Below are 12,991 nucleotides of genomic sequence, written 5' to 3' on the forward strand. Positions count from 1 at the left end.
TATATATACATATACACACACCTACATATCTTTATTCCAAGGGTCTTCTGTCTGCTCTGATGGTATCCCGGCTCCTTCCTCTTCTTCTGCAGCAGGGAGCAGCACTTACTTGTGCTCATGTAATTACTAGGGATGCACCGATACCGGTTTTTCGGTATTGAGTACCGATATTTTTTTCCGGCACTTAGCGATACCGAATACTGATACCGGCATCCGTGGGCCTGGATTATTAGGAAGCCAGTGTTCTATCGAAAGAACACCGGCTTCACGTTCTGAGGCAGCTTGGCTTCCTGACCATTTAGGAAGCTGGGCGGCAGGTCATGACATGCTTCACTGATTTCTAGGCAGCCCGGCTTCGCCACCCAGCTTCCCGATTGGCCAGGAAGCCGGCTTCATAGCCAATCAGGAAGCCGGAAGGTGGGTCATAAGCTGATTGGCTGGGAAGCCGACTCCATGCTCCCTCGTGGCATCGCTGGTCAGAGGGACATTTCCCTCTGACCGGAAGTTCCTGTATCGGAGCATTTGGGCTAGTACGAGTATCGGCACCAATACTAGTATAGGTGCATCCCTAGTAATTACATTTGAGTGCCATTCAGTGCATTAGCACTCTGATCCAAGGCTGCTTGATGATGTTGATCCAGGGGGCGGGTCCGTGACAGTCTGGGCTCAGAGGAAGTGAGTTAAATGACACTGGGCATCAATCAGTCCAGAAGATTGAGTTCATCTAATGGAAGAAAAGAAATACTGCGGGGATACCTCTGGATAAAAGGTGAGTATTGTATTTATATGTTATCTGTGAATGGGCTAATTATTATTTTACCTGGGGATTTGCTGAGTGGACTGTAATTTCTGACTATGGAATCAAAGTGAGTACATGTATAAAAGCATCTGAAAAATGGTAGATTGTGGCAACGCAAACTCCTTTCAGACATTTATATATACATGTACCAGGGTGCCAAAGCTGATCCAGTCAGTTTGGGATGGGGTATCCTGTGCCTTTCAGACAAAGACTGGAGCACCCATGCAAAGCAAATCATGGGATGACATTCTATCCCTGACCATACCAGACTAGGTGACCAGACCTTTATATGATTTGGTAAATTGCCCTCCTTGCACAGAGAAACAAAACCAGTTCAGTAACCACTTACACTATGTGATGACCACATGTATCAATGTAACTGCATTTTTCCATCCAACCATTTGATATCCAGTTGTTGATTGGATATTGATTGGGTGCACCAGTTGTTTAGCCCATTTTAATAAGCCTTTCTTTCCAGAGCTGGATTATTCACATGGCAATCTAGGCAGAGGTCTAGGGCCCAATGGATATCCAGGGGACCTAGCTACAACCTTCATGCTCCTGCAGTAAATCAGGGGAAGGAATTGAACTACTGGTCACGTCACAAGGGAGGATACACTTGTAGACAGTTGGTGTTCATTGGGGAGGGACCATACCAATACCAGCAATGCAAATAAGTAAGCTTCTTGGCACCTATTCCAGTCCTTATCAATGTCAATCAAAGGGATGGGGAGCCAAAGTTGCCACTTTGCCTAGGGGCCCCATTTTGCCTTAATCCATCCCTGATTCTTTCTGAATAGTAAGTTTTAAAATAGTCTTTTCTTCTGTGTTTATCTCTCCATTTTTAACTTGAAGAACCTAATAACTTTCCCTTTTAGAGTGTGCTATCAAGTTGTTCTGCTTAGTTTTTGGATAATTCTGAACAGTTTGTACTCTAGCCTCACACTTTCATTTTTCCTCTGCAGGAAGCTATCCTGACTACAATGGATATTGCACATGATGGATTTGGTTTCATGTTGGCTTTTGGTGATTTGTGCTGGGTTCCATTCACCTATTCCCTGCAGGCATATTTCCTTGTCAGTCATGCACAGGAGCTGAGCACTCTAGCTGCGGTGGTTATAATCCTCATAAATGGTGTGATTGCCTATTCAACCTTTTCAACTTTATTTTATAGGCTATGTATTTTAAAGGATAAAAGCAAACCTGTGATAATGGAAATATTGGAATTGCCATTATAGACTTGCTCCGCAGGCTACCATGCTGATCTTGGCTGCACTGCTTAGTGAGTCACTGATTTAGAACAAACATGAGCCAATAAAGTCTGAAATGAAAGAACTCCTGTCCTGCATGCTTAATAAGCATGAAGATCCTGTAGCTCGTACCTTTTTAAAATACAGTCATTGAGCAGTGACAATTCCCATATTTCTATCCTTTATAGAGTCCCTTTAAAAAAATCAGCTGCGGCACTTAGGTTTGTTACTGTTGCCAAGGTGGGTTAAAAAACATTTTTATGCATTAAGATCTTTATGTGATCTGATTAATTATGTTTTAGTTGATGTGTATTGGGGCAGATTATATAAGTGGGATATTTGGAAATAAAGGCATACATGATTTGGTCATGAAGCTAGGACCGTGGACCGTGAAGCCAGTGTTTCACTTTCCATAGAAAACCCGCTTCTCAGGCAATCAGGAAGCCTTCTTGATAAGCCGTGTCCACGGTCCCCCGGGATGCCGGTATCGGTATTTGGTATCGGTGAGTAAAACCGTAATGCCGAAAAACCGGTATCAATGCATCCCTAGTTTTTATTATATTTTGCAGGATTTATATGGCGCCAACAGTTTACGCAGTGCTTTACAATATAAGGAGGACATTACAGTTACAATACAAATTAAGACCAGATTTCTGTTCTCTTCCTTGTCTTGTTTTTTCTTCTATTTTTTTTTCTCTAAAAGCTAGTTTTATTTAAAGTGTATCTTTACCCAGATGTATACTTCTAGTTTTGTATAGAGTGGGGGGAGATGAGTACTCGGGTAAGGTTTTACTGCTGTCCGGGACTCTGTTAGAGAGATTTCCCCTTACTCACTATCCAGAAACTACTTTCTTCCCAGAAAGGAAGTGAAAGAACTTTCCAACACTAACAGATATACATTAAAAAGCTTTTTAAGTTAATTAAGGGAAGGGAACCTGTTTTTAGCTTTTTATTGTCTGTATCCCTGTTGTGGATTTTCCCTCACTTGCTGTCTATTAGTAGGTTGTACCCAGAACAGAAAGTGAGAGGAAATCTAACAGAACCCCGGATAGCATTAAAACCTTGAAAGGACTTCAAACCCTTCTCCTCCCTATCCAAAACTGAAAAAAGTTGGCTGGGGTTGCACTTTAATTTGCATTTATTTGATATTTTATAATTGGACTATTGACTATATACATAATTTCCCAATATGTTTTTCAATATTTGTTCTCTACCAGCTGTAGGATACATTATTTTCAGAGGCTCAAATTCACAGAAAAATGCTTTCCGAAGGAATCCTTCAGACCCAAGTGTAGCTGGTAAGAAACAAAGATCTTGCTGTAAATTGTTACGTATGCGTAGGTCTATTAAAAAGTAAGAGGAGTATTGAAGAGCGGTTCTGGGTCATGCGGTCTGAAGCAGAGAAGGCAATGCACTGGAGCACTGAAGTCCATAGAGAATTCAAGGAAAGTGAATGCTAGTGTTAGTACATACAGTATAATGCAAGGTTGTTTACAGCTAGTCAGTAAACCAACATGCGGTGTCCAGGTCATAAGGATGCTGGACCTATTATTTACAGATCACAGGTATGTGTAGGCTACCTAAGGCCTGGTTCACATGGACTTCCACTTATGCTGGTAAAGAACATTGTGTACACCGAGCTGTTAAAACCATTTGCAGAACTTTCAGCAAGCTTTGCTGAAACCTTCAAAATACCATTTTAGCTCCAGTTTGGGAATGTTAAAGATGTATCTTAATGAGAGTGTTGACTGTCACTTTAAACACGCTTTCTAAAATCACTCCCATTGAGATCTGTGTTTAACATTCGCAAACTTGAACTGAACAGTTATTTAAGCTCTTAGCCGCCACTGCTGTAACTGTTAGAGTGAAGGCAGTCCTGGCATGTACACAAGCTCACGGCTGCTATAGTAGCTGAGGGTTTGTTTACATTTCTACATTAAGCTGCCAGCCTTCTCGTAGATGCGAGGTTTCTCGTAGATGAAGGTGCCCCCACCCTGCATGCCCCGTGTCCTGGGTTTACCTGCGCCTCATGTGTGCCTGGGATCTCCATGGTGGGTGTCAAGATGCAGTGTAGATCTTCCATGAAATCTATGAACCTGGAAGCATGCAGCTCTAAGCACTTTTGGGTTCAGAGCTGTTGAACTCTGGCAGCTTTGGCCAGGGAAGGAAGCAGCTGATTGAACATATTCTGTGCTCGATCAGCAGAGTGCAGGGGTGACGTTAGAGGTCTAAAAGACCCTGATGTCTTCTCAAAGAGGACTTGTCACTATTATGCTATCACATGGAGGGCTTGTAAGCAGCCCCCTTGTGATAGAAAAAAGTTAAGTAAAAAAAACCCCCAAACTTTAAAGGCGCTCTGCCCTCATATATACTCGCATATGAATGCAATGCACACAACAGGTGCACACACATATGAAAACAATGCATACACAAGACATATTGGGTATTGCTGGAGTGAGTCCAATGATTCTAAGGCCATCATTCACGGTCAACTCTAAACTGATGAACTGTAAATGCTTTAAAGGCATCACTGTGGACACATTTTGGGTATCGTAGTTTTCAACATTTCCCGGGTGCCCACAATTTTGAGGCTGGACATATTTTTGGTATCTATTTATTCCACAGAATCACATCTTTTATATTTTACCAAAACATTGGTTTATATTTTCTTTGTATACACTGATTAATCAAATCTATATTTCCAGTAAAAAAAACATGCTCATTAATTTTAATTCATAGCACAAATATAGTGTGGCATAAAAAAATAGCAAACATCATATTTTATTCTACAAAAAGTCTGCTTTCAGAACATATACAATGCTTTTGGGTTTTAAGTGCATTTTCATGTGTAAAAAAAAAATATTTAGTATGTGTGCGCAAATTAAGAGAAAAAATGTTGGGCAGCAAAAGGATGAAAGGCTTCAAATATTTGAATCTGCTAAATATCTGACAGGGTTGATCCTAGATGATCAGGCTGGGTTTTTAGAAATGTCGTTCAGTACCTATGGAGTATAAGAAAAATAATTCTAGCTTTGTCTCTGGTAATTATTTTGCCACATCTTAACTCCTAATTTGTACAAAATATCTTAGGCTAGGCGTCCGTGATTTTAATTCTTTCTAAGAGAGTTTGCTACTTCTGGCATTAACTGGAAAAGGCTAGAACAGGTGTAGGCAACCTTGACACTCCAGCTTTGATGAAACTACAAATCCTATCATGGGAGTCATGCCTGCAGCTGTCAGTCTTGCAAAGCCTCATGGGACTTGTAGTTCCCCAACAACTGGAGTGCCGAGGTTGCCTATCCCTGGGCTAGAACTACACTTAAACTAATGCTGGTTGTGGATTAGTGACTAAGAAAGTATTGATATGAGACAGCCAGGAAACTAGCATTTACAGGAGGCTAACTTGAACTAGTCCTGTGCACAGAATTCCTTCCAATTGTATGTAAAGCTGAAACCTTTTTATTTATCTTGGGTAGCGTGAGGAGTGTTTAAACCCCTATCAGGTTTTTTATTGCGGTCTTACAAAAGAAAAGAACTGACACACTATATAGTATTTGATGTTTATATGTCTGTTTTTATATCTTCTGTTATGTTTCCTTCCTTAATTTAGGACTTGAAACCATCCCAACAGCAACTGGAAAACGGCTTCTGGTATCTGGTTGGTGGGGTCTTGTTCGCCATCCCAATTACTTAGGAGATTTAATTATGGCTCTAGCCTGGTCCTTACCTTGTGGTGAGTCTCTATATTAATGTGTAAATTATTGGAAGGCTCTATGTACTAGGAGTCTAGGATTTTTGGTTTTGCTGTAGGGACCAGAAGTCTAGGAGTTTGGTTTTGCTTTTAGGACTAGGAGTTTGGACTTGTAGTCTATGATTTTTGGTTTTGCTCAAGGGACTAGAAGAGTTTTGCTTTTGCTCTAGGGACTAAGAGTCTAGGAGTTTTGGTTTTGCTGCAGGGACTTGTAGTCTATGAGTTTGGGTTTTGCTCTATGGACCTGTAGTCTAGGAGTTTTGGGTTTGCTCTAAGGACTTGTAGTCTAGTTTTGGGTTTTGCTCTAGGGACCTGGAGTTTTGGTTTTGCTCTAGGGACTTGTAGTCTATGAGTTTGGGTTTTGCTCTATGGACTTGTAGTCTAGGAGTTTTGGTTTTGCTCTAGGGACTTGGAGTCTAGGAGTTTTGGTTTTGCTCTATGGACTTGTAGTCTAGGAGTTTTGGTTTTGCTCTAGGGACTTGGAGTCTAGGAGTTTTGCTTTGTGAATACAAAATTGGTGGGCTTAGTCTTTTAAATGTACCTGTTTAGGTGGCACGTAGCATGCTTGCTTACAGTTCCAAGTCTAGATATTGTGCGAAAACAAGACCTAGTATAAAGCTTATACTGCATTTTGATCAAAAAAAAATTTACAATGTTTGTAATGTAATTTTTTAACCTTCTACCAATTGTTGCCTCAGGTGTCTCTCACATCCTCCCATACTTCTATGTAATTTACTTCACCGGCCTTCTGGTTCACCGTGAGGCCAGGGATGAACACCAGTGCTTGAAGAAATATGGACTGGCCTGGCAGGAGTATTGCAGACGGGTCCCCTACAGGATATTTCCATATATATACTAATTGGAATCAACCTCCTAGTATTCCGAAAAACAAAACTGTCTTCCAATGGGAAGCTGTAATAATCCAATATTTGATATTTTTTTTGGAGGAAAAAAACAAAAACCTCTAAGCCTAATTATTTAATTGCTAGAGAATCTCATGGTGCATACGCTTTCTATCAATTGTTGTTCTAAGGAGGTGTGATATAAGCTGTATATTTTGGCATGTAACTAAATGCAACTTTCTTGAAGTGTTCGGTTCCATTTACAGATTCTGTGTTCATTTCACCTGAACAGCTTAGTGCCTGATACACTATATGGTTTGCAATGTGAACATACAGACAAGGGCTTAGGTTTTGACCTTATGGAATATTTGCCACCATCTACTAAGATAGTGACCTTTCAGATATGAATAGCAGGTCACTGGACATTTAACATCTTTCACAACAAAGCTTCAATGGCTGACAGTCGGGACTCCACTGCTATTATGTTTTTATGACCTGGTCAGCAAAACTGTTTTTTATATTTCCCTTTTTCATCAGAAAATAGTGTACAAAACAGGCAGTACATGTGCTTGTAATATTATGTGTGCAGGATTTCATGGATACCTCAATATCGTTTTTTTTAAACATTTTACTGACACGTGATTTGTATAAAACCATTATATATAAACTACAATAAATCTTTTTTAAGCAAAGTGTGTTATACTTACTGATAAGAAACAAATCTATCACTCTAGAGGACAGGATACGTGATTGGAAATTCAGCAATAAGTCACCAATCCTAAATCGCCCCAGGGGGGCGTTTTTACCACCCAAAGCAGCCCCTAATCCTTACAGCAGGCACCTCCAGTAGATTAATAGTATTGGATGATCCACACTGTGCCCTGGAATCCCAAAAAGCAAGGATGCAAACATATACCACAGCTTCTTAGTTATACTTCTGGGCTACCTCTTCATCCCCTTCTATTATCCACCAACACTACAGATGGCTAATAAGATTGGAATTTAGGAGCACAATCAAGAAGCTGTTGCATATCATCGGGCCTTGACTTTTGGGGATCCTAGAGTACTTGTGAGGAAAACGTGTGGGGAGGAAAGCAGGCAGGAGAGAAATGCAGTGGCTTTGACAGCAGGCAGTATGCGCAGGAGAGAAATGTGGCAGGTATGACCATGACGTGGAAAGTATGATGGCAGTATGTGCAGGGGAGGCATAGAAAGCATATAATGGTGGTATGTGCAGGAGGGGAGTGCAGATAAAATGATGGCAGGCAGTATGTACAGAGTGCAGTGAGTTGATGAAAGGCAATATGCACAGGAGGGGAATGTAAATGCAGACTGTAGGACTGTACTGTATGTGCAGAAGGGGAGTGTAAGATGCATGTGCATGAGCAGAGTGCAGATCATATGATTATGGGCAGCTTTCCAGGCACCAATCCATGGTAGCACATCACCACGTGCACGCTGCCATGTTGGCACCAAAAGAAAATTGTATCATACCTCCCCATAATTTTCCTTTCCTGGTAGCATAATTCCACATGTATTCTGCCATGGATTGGCACCAGGAAAAGAAAACTATGGGGAAGTATGATACAATTTTGTGTTTTTTTATGAGTGATGAATAAAAGGCTTGTTCTAATTTGGACAATGGTGTGCTGGTGCAATAATTTTGGACTATTACAATGATGGCGCCATCTTTTGCTTCACCTTCGCACCCGCTGATTATATGTTCTAATATGTATGGAATGCACTGGATTTTATTTTGTATTCATGAATGAGTGTGGTTCTGGCAGCCGGAGAAAGTGACTTGCCTGCACACCAGAACTCTACAGGAAGTGTTAGAGGATCAATCTACTGCACGCTTCCTGTGAACAGCTGCACGCTCACGCCGCCATTGCTGCAGAAACGTAACTGCACATCCTGGCTCTGCCCTTGTGGCTTTCAGCTGCCATAGGTTGGAAGAATCATAAGACCTGCGGTGCACTCTGCGCTATCAGTCCCTCTCCCTTACTGGGTTTTTATTTTATAATAAGCATAGAAATGTTTTTGACTCCCTCAAACCTTTTACACTTTTCTTTACTGAGCAACAATACTTATAATTCCTGCATCACTTCTGAGGAACTGGTGGTTGAGATGTGCCTAGTGCTACTTAGGTGACTGCTGCTTTAAGAAGGGCCATGCATGTGTACCAACACCTGAAACTTGTCAGTCTGTCTCAATTTCTTCTTTATACATTACCTGTCTTTGCGAAAGGAAAGGAAGAAGCTGGTCATCTATGTCAAAAGGATTACAGAGAATTCTAGAGCATTCATTACAAACAAGGAGGCTACATGATGCAAATAAATATATTTGCATCTATCTGCAGAAAGTTCTACACACCCAATTCTGACTGGGACTCATGCATGAAATAAACATTTCATCTTTCCAGTACAATATGACCGGAAGAAAGGGAGAATCTGGTCGGTAAGAACTGTTTTCGTAAGATGCTTTTATATACAATTACTACTCCTTTCAAACTCATTATTTCGATATTTCAAGTTATACTAAAGAAGAAAAAAAACAGCAGTTTTCAGTATAAAAACTATATTTGAAAACATCTGGAATTTAAATACAAACATATTAAGGTGTCACACAGCAGGTAACTACAGACTTCCAGCACTTTTGTTTCAGTAATAACCTGAAAAGAGACTAAAGCTGGCCATACACTGCTCTATTTTTTTCATTCAACCCGCGGGCTGAAGGAAAACAGAGCCGATTCCTCCATCAACACTACAAGTGTGTCATTTGAAGAATCCCGCTGTTTGCATTGAATTCTTACAGTGGCCGCCAGCCGTTGTCGGAATACCATTGTCTGCCGACTCTGATCGTATGAAGATATTCCGATCAGCTCCTTCGATCAGCGGCCGAAATTTTACACAGTGTATGGGCCCCTTTAACAGTTTTACTGCCAGAGCAATAGGGAGGCTATGCATAGGAGCCATTCGTCTTCACATGTGAGAAGATGCTGAAGAGAGGCACATGTCATTTAAAAGGGAACCTTTAGTTAGTATAGAAAAATGTAGGCTGTCATTACTATTTCAAAGATTTCTATAATGAGATCAATACAGGGGGTGTTGTCACTTTTCTCTGAAAATGCTACCCGATATTCTCTGGCTCCCGCACCCTCAGTTGTATGGTACAAAAATGCAGAAGGATCAAATCAGAGACAAGTCAGAACATCTCATCTGGATGCTTGGTTGACTCAGAACTTAAAGCGTATCTAAACCCAAAAGCAAAAATGTCATATTGCAGCTTACCGATCCTAAAATGTGCTGTGTGCAGCTTATTTTTAGGCTTTGTGTCCCTTATTTCACCTGGTGATCTGGTCAGTAAGTCAATATTTTAAAAATTCCTTTAACAGACCAAACCGTCCAGCAAAAGGGGCTGTTGGAGGTTAGTGGTGAGACAAACTATTTAACACCGGCAGGGCTGCTTACAATGGTCAGCTTCTAATTAACGAAAACCAGGATTCCAAAAGGAAAAAAAAAAAACGGTTACTGTAATTGCTTAAAAAGTGTTATCTGGCGTTCAGAGGAATGTTAGTCCAGTCTATCTAAATCTGCTAGAGCATCTAACACTCCCCTCCCCACAGGGTGACAATGCTGCTGTCCATGGGTGGCTCCCTAGCTCCTCCATAGAGTGGAGTCACACTAAGGCCTCATCCACACACCACGCAAGACCAAAATAATATATTGTGTACATGCACGTATGTATATGCGTTTATGCGTGCACTATATGCAATCCCAGAATGCATCATTCGTAATAGAAATTTTAATGAACTGTATGAGCGTACGCGTGTATACGCGCCAAATGCGTATATGCGCGTAAAATACACAGAAATACGCTGCCAGACACATCTCGGTTCCATTGTGTTTTTGCGCATTTTTACACTACGGCTCCATACGCAGCTATATTTGCATATGCTGCATATGGTACAATACGCGCGTATATGCGCGGTAGTGTGAATGGGGCCTTAAGCTTACCACACACCTTACAATCTGATTGTACAATTTCCTTTAGATCTACCAAAATGTAGTGCAAGGGCCTGCAGATGCCCTTGTATAGGCCAGACAAGTCCTCACATTACATCGTTTTGGTAGATCTAAAGTGGATTGTACAAAGGCTGTATGGTCATATTTTAACATGTATGGTGAGCATAAAACAGGAAGTGTGTTACAACCAGGTGAAATAGATATATATGTATGAAGGAAAAACAAACAAAAAGTCCTAACAAACAAATCAAAACAAATGCAGCCACCGCATCTAAGGATTTGTAAGCTGCACTATATTACATTTTTGTTTTGGGGTTTAGATACCCTTCAAGTTTGTGCTGTCAGAACTCCTGAGTGAAATCCTTATTCAGGTCACAAAGTAGTGAAGCGAGGATGATGGGCGCAAAGCTTGCACCCCTGAAAAGTCATCAATAGCAGCTCCCATATTGTTCCCCTGGCAAGCTGTCTTTCAGGTTTCATTCTGAGTTCTCTGTGGGTAGGCTGACTTCTTGTACGAGTTTCTTTTTCTCCTGTGGTCTTTTCCCACCCCAGACTTTCTGCAGCCCTTTAGAGATCTCTGCCACTCCACTGAGTTCATCCAGATACTGTTTGTACTCCGCCATGATCTCCATAGACAGCACCCCCAAACAGTCCTCATTTTCTTTCACCCATGCAGCCAGGAACAAACATTTTTTCTTGGCACTGAATGCTCCTTTCCGGATATCTTTATCACTGGCCACATGTTTCCGCACCTTTCCCAGCAAACGGAACAAGTGGGAGAGAGCAGCCAGGGAGTATGTTTTGGTTCCATCACCATGAAGAATCTGAGACGTGGCCTCCATGGCAGAACAAGCTAAACCTCTCTCCCCTCCGGCCTGTGGGTCAGAGGCAGCACGTACCGCACTCTTCAGAGCATGAGGCGTGGAGTTGTACACAGCATTGGTACTGAGAGCAGCGGAAACAGAAAGAAGGGTCCCCGTGAAATCCAATAGTATGTCGGCGTCGCTCACATCACCATTGTGCCGTAGAAGGGAAAAGGCATAGCCATAAATGACATTGACCACGGTGTACTTCACTAATGGGGAAGGATTACGGCTGAGTGAGCACAGGGGTGGGATGGAGCTTAGTACTGGGGGCACCGATGTCCCTGTGGCCTGGTCATGGACACCTGGGTCCTCGCCTTTCTTCTGACCTTCAGTATTTGCATTAGGAGAGGGATCTTCTATGACCTCCGGAGTCTTGCTGATTGCATCAGGGGCTTTATCAGCCATTTCTATCCTTGGCTTATCAGAGCCATCAGCCCCTTCTGGGAGCTCCAGGATCATCTTATGTCTGATCTCCCCGGGGTGCCACCAGGGCTTCCACTGAGGGACTAATGCTCCGATGTCCCCGCTCTGTAGGAGCCTGGTGAACTGATCCTTCTCCTGGGCAGTGAGTCTGTTCCACAATTCAGCCTCTTCTCCATCCACCATCCTACCCAAATCAGTCCCTCCATCTTCCTCTTCTCTCAGCCTCAACAGCATCTCCTCCAGCTCTTTCCTCCCCCGGGGCTCGGCCTCCTCCTCCCGCAGCATTTGCACTACACACTCCCTGTAGAAGAGTTCCGAGCAGGCCGTGTGTCTCGGCCCCTTGTAACAGGCCAGACTGCAGTAAGGAGCATTACAGCGCGGACACGTGTATTTTCCTGGCCCGGAGAGGCACAGTGAACATACCCCGAGGCCTGGCCCGCCATCCTCCCGTGCCGGGGTTATCACCGGGGTCGGTGAACCGCTGCGGCCTGGTAACATAATCTCATCTCCCGGAGCTGCCATTTTTCAGTAACGTTGCCGTGGTTACCTGGAACAGTACGACGTAAGGCGTAGGCCAATCACAAGACGGCCATTACCTTCTGTATCCGCTTCAACAACCAATCAAATCACCATATGCTGGGAGACGGAAGCTCCCGTTACGTCACTGACGACAATAGGAATTCTCAACTAGCGCGCCCACTTCCGTGCAACCCCGCAGCCTTTATTGCACGTGCGCGGTGTGTATGGGAAGCTTCATTGCACGTGGTTTCAGGAGCCAGGAAAGTCAACCAATCGTCAAAGGCTATAAGATCACATGGCTGCTTGCCATAGCTTAGTTGAGTCTTCGAATCATTCGACCTGCATTCAAGCTGCCATATAGGCTATAGTTCCTTATTGTGTTATACAGTTGGTGACAACATATGGAGATTCCTAGTTTCTGATAAGTCATTCATACTTTAGGAGGCGTCTGTATGCAGCTGATCCACAGAACCAGGGCAGCCTTCAGAAATTTCGGGGCCCCTTACACAGCTTTAG

General features: G+C 42.6%; 2 protein-coding genes across 3 annotated transcripts in view; one reads left to right on the forward strand and one right to left on the reverse strand.

The window, feature by feature from the left end:
- The window catches only part of TM7SF2 (transmembrane 7 superfamily member 2), a 12,940-nt gene extending 6,206 nt beyond the window's left edge, over positions 1–6,734 (forward strand). The window contains exons 7-10 of one of the 2 annotated variants that reach the window (XM_018554304.1): positions 1,765–1,933; positions 3,267–3,347; positions 5,660–5,782; positions 6,499–6,734. In XM_018554304.1, coding sequence (XP_018409806.1) covers positions 1,765–1,933; positions 3,267–3,347; positions 5,660–5,782; positions 6,499–6,659 — 534 coding nt within the window. In that variant the 3' untranslated portion in view covers positions 6,660–6,734. The remainder of the gene's footprint in view (positions 1–1,764; positions 1,934–3,266; positions 3,348–5,659; positions 5,783–6,498) is intronic. The other variant, XM_018554305.1, reaches the window with a different exon arrangement.
- Positions 6,735–11,123: 4,389 nt separating this feature from the next.
- Positions 11,124–12,559, reverse strand: ZNHIT2 (zinc finger HIT-type containing 2). Its single transcript, XM_018554286.1, has one exon. It carries the CDS (start codon positions 12,476–12,478, stop codon positions 11,144–11,146), a length of 1,335 nt encoding a protein of 444 aa, XP_018409788.1. The 5' UTR covers positions 12,479–12,559; the 3' UTR covers positions 11,124–11,143.
- Positions 12,560–12,991: the final 432 nt, after the last annotated feature.

The sequence above is a fragment of the Nanorana parkeri genome, unplaced genomic scaffold, assembly GCF_000935625.1.
Source record: "Nanorana parkeri isolate BGI_ZX_2015 unplaced genomic scaffold, ASM93562v1 scaffold153, whole genome shotgun sequence".
Taxonomy (NCBI): Eukaryota; Metazoa; Chordata; class Amphibia; order Anura; family Dicroglossidae; genus Nanorana; species Nanorana parkeri.